The sequence below is a fragment of the Triturus cristatus genome, chromosome 8, assembly GCF_964204655.1.
Source record: "Triturus cristatus chromosome 8, aTriCri1.1, whole genome shotgun sequence".
NCBI classification, from domain to species: Eukaryota; Metazoa; Chordata; class Amphibia; order Caudata; family Salamandridae; genus Triturus; species Triturus cristatus.
This window is the reverse complement of record NC_140591.1, coordinates 1,380,219,799-1,380,234,451: the sequence shown is the minus strand read 5'-3', so window position 1 is coordinate 1,380,234,451 and position 14,653 is coordinate 1,380,219,799. Positions and strand designations below refer to the sequence as shown.

The following is a 14,653-nucleotide window of genomic DNA, read 5'->3' as shown; positions in this document are numbered from 1 at the left end:
GCCGCCAGACCCAGCATACACACACACATATGTATACAGTTCATTGGGGATTTGTCCATCAGAAGAACCGCACTTGAACACAAGCTGCTTTTCCCCACAAGCTTTTATTAGGTATGGTTCATCGCGCTTGCCTGTAATTATTCACACCTGACTGAGCCCGACGCGTTTTGATGACTCTCTTCCTCAGAGGCTCACACAGTCAGTAGTATGCGAATGAAAGTTCCCCGAGTCCTTGTTTGGCAGTATATCGTACGCAACGTGCTGTCTCATATAGAGCAGCCCATTTGGTCATACGACATACTGCCAAACAGGGACTCTCTCTCTCCCGGTCTCACTCTCTCTCTCCCGGTCTCCCTCTCTCTCTCTGTCTCCCTCTGTCTGTGTCCCTTTGTCTCCCTCCCTCCCTGTCTCCCCCTCTCTCTGTCTCCCCCTCTCTCTGTCTCCCCCTCTCTCTGTCTCCCCCTCCCTCTTCCTCCCTCTGTCTCCCTCCCTTTGTCTCCCTCTGTCTCCCTCCCTTTGTCTCCCTCTGTCTCCCTCCCTTTGTCTCCCTGTCTCTCTCCCTGTCTCTCTCCCTGTCTCCCTCTCTCTCTCCCTGTCTCCCTCTCTCTCTCCCTGTCTCCCTCTCTCTCCCTTTCTCCCTCTCTCTCTCCCTGTCTCCCTCTCTCTCTCTCCCTCTCTCTCTCCCTGTCTCCCTCTCTCTCTCCCTGTCTCCCTCTCTCTCTCCCTGTCTCCCTCTTTCTGTCTCCCTCTGTGTCCCTCTGTCTCCCTCCCCCTCTGTCTCCCTCCCTCTCTCCCTCCCTCTCGGTCTCTCTCTCTCTCTCCCTCCCTCTCGCTGTCTCCCTCCCTCTCTCTCCCTCTGTTCCCTCTCTCTATCTCCCCCCCTCTGTCTCGCTCCCTGTCTCCCTCCCTCCCTCTCCCTCCGTCTTCTACATCTCTCTGCCGCTCTCTGTCTGAGAACTCATTGTCCTTGTGACGAAAATTAAACATGCACCCATTCTAAAACCTGCCAAGTTCTACAGGCCATGCTGACCTGTAAGTGGTAACTGGTTGGAGATTAGATTCTGTGTGCTGATTTTTGGCGTCATCGGTGATCTTTGGCAGTTGCCAGCCCACAAATACAAGTCCCCTGAATATGGGCCAAACGTGCGTTAAAAATATTTTACTGTCATTTATTTTTGGAAAATGGAAAACAAGCACAGTCCAGCAACATCAGTGGACAATTAAACTATGCGTCATTTCTCATGTTTATTCACATCTTTGCTTGGAGCAGTATGTGGCAAGAAGGAATATCTATTTACAATCATTTAACCACCTGTGTGGCAGCTCGGGATGAGACAGCTTCCCGGGCCACAGCCGCACCCGAGCACTTCACAAGTCTTTAAAAGACCATTTGCATGTTAATGAGGCCTCGCTGTTTCACCCCTTCTAAGAGGCCCTGCAGCGCCACTCTGCCTATTGCTTAAAGATTCAGCCCCCCCCCTCGAAATCAGCTCCACTCTGCCTATAGCTTAAAGATTCAAGCCCCCCCCCCCCGCCGAAATTTGGCTCTAGTTACGCCTCTGCTTGCGAGGCACTGGTTTTGCGCATGCCTCTTTCATCCCTTACCCAGTGAATGCGGCCCCCGAGGATTAACAACAGGCGGAATTGCAGTTGATTGCCAACTGTCTGTTGTTTTACACGAGGGCCGCATGGAAAGGGCTGGCGGGCCGCAACTGGCCCGCGGGCCGTACTTTGAGTACCGCTGTGTTATATGCTCACATCTCAACAAGTGTGAGGCCAAGACTCAGCTGAATTTGGTTGTTTATTAGTTCAAAAGTGCATGTGGAAGCCTCTCTGATTGGAGTTGAATGTCTGACTTCATTGAGATAGGTGGCAGTGAGATTTTGTGTCTTACAGCCTGATTGTGTAATAGAACTATTTGTTTGAAGCATGAGAGCCAGATTCTCCATCAAAGCTTAATTCCGATGGTATAACTGACACTTTATTATCTTTTATCAGGAATATTTATTATGATGACACAAAACATCATTTGATGGCATACAACTTTAACACAGTTAAAGAATAGCTATTGATTCCTGGACAGCACAGCTACACATTGATGAAACAGGCCCAAGAATGATACAGCCCTGTCACCCCTCGACTTTACATAATTAATTACTGTATACTGATAAAGCAGAGGAGTATTATTTTCTTGCTCTACATCAGTATCTGCTTTTCTTTCTTCCCTTCACACCTCACTCCTACCCTTCTCTCCATTCTCTCTTCACTTTCTGCCCTATGTCCGCATTTCCTCTTAATTGCTGCCCCCTTAACTAATTGCTTTTTATTTTTCACCTTCCCATCTTCCCTTTCACTCTCCTTTCACATGATTCCTACTGTCTGCTCTTCTTCCTTAGCCTTTCTCCTCTTTCCACTTTTCATTCTCATCATGTTCCACTCCAATCTTGCACTCCTAATCTCTACTTTCCCCACATCTCTTCACATTCCTTGACTATCTTCTCCCTATTTGCCTTCAGACCTGCCCTCCTTCCTCACTCTCCCTCTTATATTTTTCTTTCTTGCACATAGCTTAAAAATATCCACTCCATTAATATGTGTTTTATCTCAGGGTCATAAATTTAAATCTTGGTGTGGCCACTCAGTCTTTCACCTTTCTGGGGTCGTTAAAATTAGTGACACTGAGCTGGATAACAACATTTTTAATTTGGTGTTAAGTCCCCCTCTGTTGATTATGTCCTTTACAAACATACATGGTGTGTTAAAGACACAGAATTGTATTTTAATCTTTTGTTTTTCAATTTCTTTGCACTATTGCACTGTTGTCATTCCAACACTCCCATCGTGACCCAGTACCTTTCATACTCTTATCCATTCCACTGACTTCCTTTCTTTCCTTCGTCCCATCTTTTTCCTTTCCCTTTTCTCTTTCTCAGCACCTCTAGCCATGCCTCCTTTCTTCTTTACATTCTTGCTTCCTTACATCCTCATTCATTCTCCATGCTTCTTCCCTTGGTGCATTTCTTCCTTCTTCCTCAATTTGTTGCTTACTTTCTTTTTTCTGCTCCTTCCTTCATCCCTTCTTTAATTCTTCCTTCCTTATCCTCAACCCTTCCTTGTGCTTTTCTTCCTCGTTTTCTTTCTTCTTTCTATTCATCACACATTGTTCACTTCCTTTCTCCTTCTATCCCTTCATTTCTTACTTTCACATTCTTTTCCTAATACCTCTTTCTTTCATCCATTTATTTCCTTGCTTCAGTACTCCTCTTCCTGCCTACATTTGTTGCTGTCTTCTTTAATGCATTCCTTCTTTCATCTCTTCGTTTCTTTTTTAACAGCGCAGTACAAGCACATTCTCTTTAGTTTGCAAAGCTGTCTCAAGTCCTTAAATGATCTTTCCTAATGCTGCATTTTGAGATGTACACACATTCTCTAATTTATGTTCACTTTTGAGTTGTCATAGGCTTTCTGTATGTTATGTTATATTGATTTGCATAGAGCACTAATCCCCCGAGAGGGTATCCAGGCACTTTGGCAGGTGTGTAGGTATGAGGTCCCTGAGGTGCTTATCTTCAGCTTCTTGCGGATCTCAAGAAGTGAGGAGGTGGCTGTGATGAGTTGAGGCTCGTGGATGTGGATGGACCCAATAAATAAAGTGGGTGGAACCAGTGGATGAAGTGGGCGGAGCCAGGGAGTGGGTGTGGCCTCCTAGGAAAACGTGAGTACCTGCACTTAATAGTTTACAAATTAAGCACTGGACGGACCTCAAGAACTTCCGGCCTATCTCTCTACTTCCCTTCCCAGCCAAGGTCATTGAGAAGGCCATCAACTTTCCGAGTTCACCGATATGTAACCATTATTTCACCGGCATGACCAGTATTTTAATGTCTGAGGAAAATCACCTAAAGGCAGAATGTTTTTCCCCTTATCAATAAATATAAGAAGAAAGCACGTAAACTGTATTCCAGAGCTACCTTAATGATGTCTGGCTGATAATTAAATTAATTAAAGACAGAAAAGACATGTTACAAATTAAAACAGACTTATATTGAGTTCCTTTAAAGTTTCACGTCTGGGTCTCTGCAGCATCTTAAAATGTAAACAAATATCATCTATTTCTTCTGGTAAAGATGGCAACACTACTCTTACCTCTCCGCTCATGGTTCTTTGTTATATTGCAAAAACGACAGTTGATGGACAGAATGCAGAATAATGTCATATATTCACCCCAGTAGAGATCTGGGCCTAAATCCATAGGTTTTGTTTTTTTGCTCACCATGCGTTCCAGTTTGAACCCAGCCATATGCAAATCAGTCTTGACCCTGTGCCTCATGGTAACAGTACAGCCCAACTGCCAGGCCCTCCCTGGACTGGAAACAAGCATCCTATAACCTGTTTCGGGGTTTCACCCCTCTTCAGCCAGGATAGCTTGACTCCAGTGGCATGGAGAGCAAGGGACCCACGTCTGGACATACTTTTTCTTTTTTTGCATCTTTTATATAGCGCGAACTCGACCCGAATGGAATTGGAGCCTGAACATGAGCACCGTATTTACATTACATATTCAGGCACGGGGAGGTTAAGTGACTTGTCCAGAATCACAGGATGTGGACACAACAGGACGCGGCCTCGAGGCTCGAACCCTAGTTTCCTGCACCAAAGTCGGCAGCGCAGCCGACGGACCACATCCCCCCTTTTACTTTGTTAAATTGCTACAGATATGTGTTTGCTTTGCCTTCAATATTTAGATTTTTTTTATTTCACTTTTCTTAAACAATACAAACATTCGCAAAGGCAGCAGCAGGTAGGTCCGTTATTCATAATGCAAGACCTACTGGCTTTGCCAATGCGGATTGCCTCTATCCGGTCACCGTAGCTCTGCCATCTTCGCTTTTGCCTTTCAACATCTTCCCTCCCCAGCTCCCGCCGCTCGATGCTTTCAGACAGGCATCTACTTCTGTCTGTGGATGAACTTCTGCGGGAAGTGACGTCAAAGCGCGTGTGGCGTGTCCTCTTTCTCAGAGGCAGCGACTTGCACACCGGCCGGTTCTCTCTGTCATTCTTCGCCCCGGCCTTCACTCACCATGGCCCTGCACGTGCCCAAAGCTCCGGGCTTCGCCCAGATGCTCAAGGACGGAGCCAAAGTAAGTGCGCAGGGGGAGGACTTTGCATCTTGGTCACCCCTTTCTAGATGTTTCTTGGGCTTCCCCGGTGTCGGGAAACGTTCAGATGGTACCAGGGAAGGGAGGCTGCCCGTGGGTTCATTCAGGAGAAGTCCGTATAGCCTGACCTGAGACCGCTGCTTATACCACGCGGGCCACTGCGGGGAATACACATGGTCTCGCAGCGTACTGTTGTGGGCCACGCTGGTGCTTTGTCATTCTCCATCATCCGGTGCTCCGTTGTGAAGGCCCTATATGGAGCGAGAGCACTCTCCTGTCTCCATCGCCCTTCATCTGCTTGTGTACCTCTCAACGCTTCAGTCGTAAATTGTTGTGGTGGTTGCCATGAAACACTGACTGGAGGCTTGATCAAAGGGGGCGTCCTCTGTCGACACATTAGTGCTTCAAATCGCCCGACCCCCATTTTTGCAAAAAATATTAAACTGAATCGTACAGCGAGGCGTTTTTACTTTAAGAATTTCCGTATTTTAAACAGCCCTAACACCACACGTTAATTCTCCCTAGTATTCTTAATGTCTGCTGTCAGATTAAGCTCTATAGGACTTGGGCGTGGTCTTTAAAACGGTGATCCTTTACGTTAGGTGCTGTTTTAAGGTGGTAGTACGTACGTTACTTTGATAACTAAAGTTGCCACTGATTATCTTCAATTAGTGATTGTCTATTTATTTATGCAATTTTATATAGCGCGGACTTTATCCAAAGGTGTCGGAGCGCTTTACAATAGAACTAACTAAGTACGTTACATGACGAGATTTACAAATTTACACGTTACAGATACAAACGGTATAGTTGAAAAAATAAAATAAGGTGGCAATCGCAGCAACAAAAATAAACATTGTGATTAGGTTAGTACAGGCATAGAAAACATATTTACAGCATTGTAAGAACTTAGAACATCGGGAGAATGTCAAGCGGCCTTGAGGGACGTTAAAAGGGGTGTATTCATTCTGGAAGTGTCTTTGGAAGAGAAGAGATTTGAGGTCAATGGTATTGTAGCAGCTGAAGGGTTAGCATCTCTAAGATAGTTGCATTTCTGCGGCATGCCTTGACATTTACTTGTTTTTGTCATAGTTCGTCGACGTTTATGTTGGCACTTTGTATTCGGTTTTGCAGTAAAGTAAGCAAACTGAAATCTGCATAAACATTGCAGGTCTTGTTTCGTTACTTTCTCGTGACACCGCAATCTTGTCAATCTATAGTGCCCGGGCCACCGCAACTCTGTTATCTTTGTCCCCTTTCTAACGTAGTTTGCTCCATAGAGCTAGTCTTTAGCTTTTCCTAAACAATTCTCTTGACTGCTATGAATTATCCAGTGACTCATGACATCCGAGCAAAATCCAATTTTCTCACTTTAAGAAAGCCCGAAGAAAAACCTCACATATTATCCAACTGTTTCTTCCCCTATTTACTGTATGTGATCTCTTGAGTTGTCTATAAAAACATCGTAATGGCATTTGATGTAGAAGAACTTAACACGACGCTTAATAAATTACTTTTTATCTTGTTCATTGGTCGCCTTTATGCTATTAACCAGTTCCATCTCCCATGTCTGCTTCTTCAGCTACCTTTTTCATTTTCCTTCGATGGCCTAATGCACCTGTGATACTGTTGCTCATGGTTCCTTGTATACCTATTATATTCACCAGATTTATAAAGTGCATGGCTACCCTACCAGCGTGGACTAGCTGGAGTATGAGTATCTAGAGGGACAATGGGAAAAGATAGGTTTTTAATTTCTGTCTTAAGCTCAGGAAATTTTTGTCCAAACTCAAAATGATAGTTAACGAATTCCAGAGTTTTGAAACAAGAGAAGATGCGGCCTCTGTCTCTAGTCCTTCTAACTCTGGGGACATTAAGAAGGCCCAAATTATTGGACCTCAGAGCTCTATTGGCCAAGTGGGGGCTGATCAACTGCTGCAGGACCTGTGGTCCTTATATTTTGCCTGATGTTTGGTGCAGAGTACCTTGCTTGAATTGTGCTCTACAGTTAATGGGCAGCCAAAGAAGAGATTTGAGAGCTGCTCTAGTTGACAATGTTTTAGGAATACATAAAAGTATTCAAGCAGCCGCATTCTGAATGACTTGGAGTTTTTTATGACTGATATTGGACTGCCCAAGTAAAGGGAGTTACCGTAATCGAGGCCGGAGAGGAACAACCCTACCCTAAAATGTTAATCTTTTACCACATTGCTCCGAAATGATTTAACATTTTTCTTGCAGATCTCTAAAATGTGTATCGTGTTTCTGTATTTGTCATCCCAATCAACTTTGAAAATTGTACGTCCTAATGTCAACATTTTTAATTTAAAAGCATAGAATACTTTAGGTTGTCTAGTGGAGCAAATTCAACTTTATCATTCATGATCATTTATCCCCAAACTACAGTTGGGGTTTATTGCTTTTCTTGTCATGTACTTTTGTTGAGGCAGACTTGCCAATTGATGAAGCAGAGAGAAATATTTCATCAGTGCTCTGGGTGTAGCCCTGTTCTTATTTGTGTAGGTTGGAAAAGGTTACATTTCAATTCACCAGTCTAAGTCTGTTGGTGAATCTTTAAACCATGTGACAGTTAAACCTTTTATTCTTTGTAATACTAGTTTTGTTTTTTCCATTTTTTTTTCTTTTATTTCCCCTGGGATCCTGTTTGGTGTCTCTCAAGCTATACTCTGTATGCATTTGTTTCATAGTTAGGTTTTGCATTGGTTGATTAAGGTTCTCTTTTTTATTTTTTTATTTTTATTTTTTTCCTCTTCTGTCCACCATCGATACAGATGACATTTTCTGTTTTCTCTTTAATGGTTTTAAATAATGGGCCAACAGTTAGCTATATTTCTCTTTAGCTGGCCTTAGCATATCCATTCTTTAGTTAATTTCCTACCTTTTTGATGGATGCAAAATAACAGCAGAGGTTGTGCAAATGCAACATTTCTTAAAGAACGGTAATCATTTGCTTTATTTGTATGCTTTTTGATGCTTTTTCAATATTCGAACATTTAGGTGCCAACATTGAGAATAAAAATAAATGTTACTGTCAGATACCAGTCCACTCCTAGGCTATCTGGCTTATGCAATTTGGCATCGTAGGCACGTTTGTTTCCTTTTTAGGTCTCACTTAAGACAGCACATACACTGCGTGTTACGAGACATATTGTTAGCTTACAGTGGGCTTAGAGCCTGCCTGTTGCTAACCATTGGTTGCTCATTGTCACTCACATTTGTTTGCTTCTTATTCGTTAGCTGTGTGGGCTTTCCTTACTTTTGTTTGTTCCTTTCCTGGAGCATGGACGCATTACTATGTCCTTTTCAGGTCCTAGCTTTTTCTTTTTGTTTAAGCAAGCTGGGAGTGCATGTGTTTTTCCATTGTCTCCCTTGTGCTTCTCACTCCCTGCTGTGCTCTGTTCGACTCGCTGTTGTGCTTTCTCCCTTCCAGCTCCTGCCCATTTGATCCCCCGCATTGCTTCTGCCCCTTATTCACGTCGCCCAGTTGCTCCTCCCACCATCTTTAAAAACTGGTCTATAGTCCGTGGTCCATGTCCCACATGTTACTTCCGCCTCAAGCCCTCTTTAAAAATAAATTTGGATCGGCAACAAAAATGGCCATGTCATGCTGGCTGTGTAAAAGCTTTTTTTTTTCCTTTTGATTTTATTATTCTTACCAGTGTGGCACAAGATCTCGCATGCTGTGCCACTAATTTGCTTTGGCAATGCTTATTTAAATTGCCATTGCAGGTGCTATCACGGGACACGGTCTCAGTTACTTATTATTTTGAAGTGAACCAGAATTAGACCGAAACGAACCTTTTGTTCAAAACTAATTTCTAAATACACTATGCACTTCTGTTCCCTTTTGCTACAAAGATTTATTTACTAAATTTTTAGCATTTTGTATAGCATAGATAAGGCCCAGTGGCTCGCAAATTGCTTTATATTAGAAAATGCATGTAATAAAATAATGCAGTGAAAAGTCATTTAAAACAATTACCATGGGTAGATAGTGCATGCTTTGTGAATGGTATACAATATAGTCAGACATTTTGCTCTGTATCAACCATTCTAAAACCTACTGCAAGAACAAAACGCTTTTCGTCAATTCGAAGTGTTGATGAAATGGTGAACTTTTCAGCTTTTTTATTTAATGCCTGTTGGGATGGCATTGCTGTAATGTATAAGAATCAAAAAGAAATGGCTAGTGGATAGAAGCTCAAGATGTGTGTTCCAAGAGTATGGAAAAAAACATTCGTTTTTAGGTCTCGCCTGAGCCAGCGCATGCGTGCTCTGGCGAGACATTTAGGAAGTGGACTTTTAAAAGTCCGACCACACGCTTTTGCTGGCCTCAAGCTTGCGGTTACACGCAGAGCCGCAGTCTGGCTTTCTGTCATGGCTCATTAAGCCTTACAACGAGCGAATCGCTTTTAGTTTGTAACCTCTGAGGGGCCCCTTAACCCCTTTTTTAACGTGGTCCTCCACCAATCTGTGACCTAATCTGTAGGCTCTGGCAATTGGAGGTTGAACCACTGGACTTTGGCTCAAAGCATCAGGGAAAGGATGTTCGCCTGAGAAATTAAACATGCTTCCCGACGAGAAATCGGTTTTATAAACTACTTAAAGACGCAGATCAAACATAGTGGGATACGACACCTATCTGCTCCTCACATCCCAGTAGAGTCAGATTTTTAATATTTTCCAAAATAATCCACAATTCTAAAACCGTGCACAGAACATGCTGAATAGCTGGGTATCTTTATGCTTAACGTGGCACGGACCACAAAGGAAAACCATACCCAAAATACAAATGAACATTTCACATACCTCTAACACAGCACCGGTCTATCAAAGTTACCATCTCATGCTCACAGGCCAGCACTTTCGCTCTGAATATTTCAATTGCATGTCACACGAACATCACTAACAGAACAACATCTGACAAACAACAGCCACCTAGTGCCTTCAGAGAAAGTCAGGGTGGCAGTCATGCTTCTTACAGCAATCACCATCGTCTCCCACCTCACTCAAATTATGAATACCGAGCAAACACAAACCAAAACAAGCATTGGCATAGCCAATAGGTCTCACCTTTGGGACCTTATAAGTGTTTAGCCATGCAACAGTTGCATAACTAAATACTTATAGGGTCCCCAAATCGAGACCTATTGGCTATGCCAATGCTTGTTTATGAAGGCCCTCACCCACCAACCTAGTTGATGGCATGCTTCATCATTTCTCCACCCCCCCCCACCCCCAGCCACTGAGTGTGCCTTGGGTGTGCTGCAACGCCTGACTGCAGCGAAGCGGGTTTTGTTAAGTGTAGGTTAAAACTGTCCTAAGGGTACCGATATCCACACTGACTATTTTAATAGTGGGCCCCTGGCAGTGTTAAAAGCAACGCTGTGGAGGTGACTAAGGATTCCCACATCCAGTGTGATCAACATGTTTCAGCCAGGCCTCTTGTTAAGTCTTTAGTCACCAGTCACTTCCACTCACATCTGCCGCCTTGCTTTTAACACTGCCTAGGGCGCACCACTAATATAGTCCGTGTGGATATTGGGACCCTTAGGACAGTTTTTAACCTACACTCTCAACACCATTACCGCACACTTACTTAACAAAACCCGCTCCGCTACAGTCAGGCGTCACAGCACACCCAAGGCACACTCGGTGCCTGGGGTGGGGCCCGATGATGAAGCATGCCACCAACTAGGTTGGTGGGTGAGGGCTTTCATAAAAAAACAAATGTTTTTTCCTAACTCTTGAACACCCATCTTGAGCTTCTATCCACTAGCTCGTTCTTTTTGATTCTTATACATATACAAGGGGAAGTGAACTAGCCACTTTCCGTTCCCCTCTCTCTCCCATTGATACTCATTGCCCTAATGTCCCACCAGTGGCATGGAGTTTTTACCCCGCACCTCTAAGAAGGATCATTTTATAGGTTCTGCCTAAAAGTCTGGTATTTCAACGCACATGCGAACACTGCTCCAACTGATTCATACACAAAGATAAAGACTTCACTACAGCGTTTCAGAGGTCTGTCTTCTATTCCCACTGCACACATGCTTCATTGATATTATACAAACCAGAATTCAAACAAATGAGCATACATCTGCTGCGGGCGACTGAGTGTGTTTCATTAATGTAGAATAAGAATTGCAGAATGCGGCAGACATCCAAATTAAGCAAATTTCAAGCAAATTTCATGTTGTGAAAGTCTTTATTGTTTTGAAATCTTTTGAAAATTATGCTACACTCAATTTCTTACTCTATAGACCTCATTCCTGCATCATCTAAGCTAGAGCTAGGCATTGACTACTGGCCCCAAAGCTTTGTGTTTAAACATTCTTAAAAGATTTAGAGCATGTTGTTGACGTCTAAGAAAGTAAAGTGCAGAATGTTCGCTTTGACCTTATTCCCCATCTCTACACAGGTAGTCCTCAAAAGTGACCGACCTATTGAGATCTTTGTTTCTGTGCAAAGAACGTTAACAGGAGGAATCTGTCTCTGCAGGATGACCTAATAAACGTTTTGACTTTTGTTGTCTTCAACTAGTATTTTTTTGTGTACACGTATTTATTGCATAGCTAAGATAATTCTTTAAAGAAGTCAACCTGTTACCTAAGCCCTTATGTGCGGTAAAAGTTGCATCCTATCAGCAAGGGCAGGGAGTCCCTCTGGTGTCAAAAAGGTCAAAGTATGGAGCTAGTGGCTGCATCAGGCACCCTTCATTCCTCAGGCCCCATACAGCTGGGAGAGTGGGAGAAAGGCAGAAAGTCCAGTCCGCACCTGGATAATTTTTTTTGTCTTTCTAAAAAGTGGTGTGGGGTTGATCCATCGCCATCTATTCTCCCCACCCCCCTGCCTTCTGCTTAACAGAAAGCCCAATAGACCCCCAGATAACAACCGCAAACAAAAAACAGGTATGTGGTCTGTCCATGCATTGAAGACCTTCCCACCCAACAATTTCCCAGACAGTTTTTCTGTCCCCCGGAGGGGTTTCCATTTTAATGGTACTGGGTGTAGGATCCGCCTCCCTAACATTTGTGCTCCCTTCACACCATGTGAGACTCTTTCTGCAGCTTTGGGGGCTTTAGCCATAGTCTTCCTTCCCCGGGGACAGTAAGACCACTAGACACAAGGGAACTGTGTGAAGAAAAAAAAACATAAATCTGGCTGGGGGCAGGCACCAGATCGTGCACACCCCCATGGTTAAGGGAGACTTACTCCTCCGTGCCTGTCCATTGGTCAAAATTAAGATCAAAGACAGGTCAATATCCTCTAATTTTCCCACTGGATAGTTCCATTCTCTGGGTTGAGGGATGAGCAATGTTGGCCATTTCTGACAAATAAAGGCAGAGGGCAATCCAGTGTGGTTTGGTGTGGATCCTAGCACATTTTTTGTCCCTGAATGTCCTACAAATGTCATACCTATACCTAAAAAAAAAAAAAAAAAAAAAAAAAAAAAAAAACTCATCTTCCATGCAAGGTGGGTTGCAGTATTCGGAGCCAGGGTGAGCTGGCACCTGGGAAATCCTCTGTCCTGGGCATTACTGAAAACTAGAGGTCCTGGGGAATCCAGTGGAATGTGTCTTGCCTAGATCCAAATAAGTTTTCCTACCAAGAATACCCTCCAAGTGTCAAAGTATGAATCAGAAAACACAGTATTCCCACATTTGTTTCAGCTATTTTAGGAGCATCCAGCCAATGGCAAAAGTCCTAACAAACTGCATTCCTACTTTCTCCTGATAAAAACATTACCCCATTGTATTGCTGGGCCTAAACCAAGCTTCTCAAACGAGTGGCTTGTGAGCTACTGGTCGCTCGCCGGCTACCTCTAAGTAGCTCTCCTGTGTGCAGTCCACCCTACTAAGTTAGAAGCTTTTTCTTGACTGAATTAAGATAAATATATATATGAAACAGTGCTCGATCTCCCAACTTCCACTCCGGCGATGAGACAAACCCAGAATGCGTGGCAAAGTAGGTTTTTAATTAAAGGCCATTATGACGCGTTTCGAGCACCTCCGTGCTCTTGATCACATACGGAAAACACAGTCCACTTTTACTTTTTATATTCTTCCGATACCACCTCCCCAGTGTCATGTGGTTGCATAGACATAGAAAAAATCGTGATCATGCACCATGTTGATAGTCTGTTTTCCAACAACCGATAATTTTAAAATTGCGACGTTTGTCATGTAGATATTTTGTTTAAATAAATATATAAATAGACCTATAAATATGTATATATATTCCTATTTACAATAAATTTATAAAACAAAATTGAAAAATAACTGTTGTTTTTGCTTCAATGCATAGATTATTACAGTCATTAAAATCCGATGCATTAAAATCTGATAAAAATCCACATGTGCAAAATTCGCTAATATGTAACATCTCATTTAGACCAGGAGTATTTCGTATGGATCTATATTGGGCATTTGCGCCTTTGAGTATCCTTGCTAGATGTCTGCATCAATGCTAGTAACAAATATAATGTAATTTGAACTTCCCTGGTCTTATCAATTCCACATGATTGTACAATGTTTACCGACATAAAAAATATATATACGGTTGTTTTTTTATAATTCAAACTGAGGTGCATATGTGTAAAAAAAAAACTCATTCATTTTTGTTTCTCTTTTTTACTTTTCTTTTCCCTATAAATCCAGTAGGACAGCCGTCCCAACATATAATTAAAGTGCTAGTGTATAAAAATAATAAATAGCAATAAATGTCTATGTACATGTATATTCACTGTGAGGTTAAAATGTGGATAAATATAGCTGCCTGAGGTCTAATAACAATGTGTGAATGGAAATACTACTAATAGCATGCATAATTTCTTTTTGTGCATATTTTACTCCCTTCTCCCTATTTATTACTCTGTATTTCCTTTTGGACGCCGGGTAAATCTTTCTGATAATTTACACATGGAAAATTAAATACATTTTATAATGTTTTTATAAGAAGTTGTGAAGATCTTCTGTGTTGTTTAATCCATTGGGAGCCTTGCAGTCAAGTTCGAGAACATACGCGACTCCAACTGACAAAGGAGTCTCTCCCTATTTCATCCTTTGGGCATGGGTGGCACTGCTGAGATCACAAAATATTTAAGGCAGCTCAAGTTGTTATCATGACATGCCTTAAAATGTCTAGCAACAGGGTAAGCTGTATCATTATTAACTATTGCTCAAAGATGTTGCAATATTCTGACATGCACCTGCAGCTTGGTACTTCCCACATAATGTAAGCCGCAGGCGCATGTCAAAACATATACAGCATACTCTGTCCTACCTTTGTAGGTGCCTTTTTAATGGGGATCTCAGTTTCTTGAAAGGGGGTGTTATACCTGGATTTGTGTTCTCCAAATTTACACGCCCTACAAGTGGAAAATTTGAAAAACCCTTGTCTGGGTTGCAGCGACATCTTTTTCTTCAACTTGGATTCTGGGTTGCTCCTGACTATTTGGGCTCTCATGGACA

General features: G+C 42.7%; 1 protein-coding gene across 3 annotated transcripts in view; it reads left to right on the top strand.

Annotated features, from left to right (window-relative positions):
- Positions 1–4,899: 4,899 nt before the first annotated feature.
- The window catches only part of CCT8 (chaperonin containing TCP1 subunit 8), a 123,502-nt gene continuing 113,748 nt past the window's right edge, over positions 4,900–14,653 (top strand). The window contains exon 1 of one of the 3 annotated variants that reach the window (XM_085623090.1): positions 4,900–5,141. In XM_085623090.1, the coding sequence (XP_085479216.1) occupies positions 5,082–5,141 (60 nt within the window). In that variant the 5' untranslated portion in view covers positions 4,900–5,081. The remainder of the gene's footprint in view (positions 5,142–14,653) is intronic. The other 2 variants (XM_085623088.1, XM_085623089.1) reach the window with 2 other exon arrangements.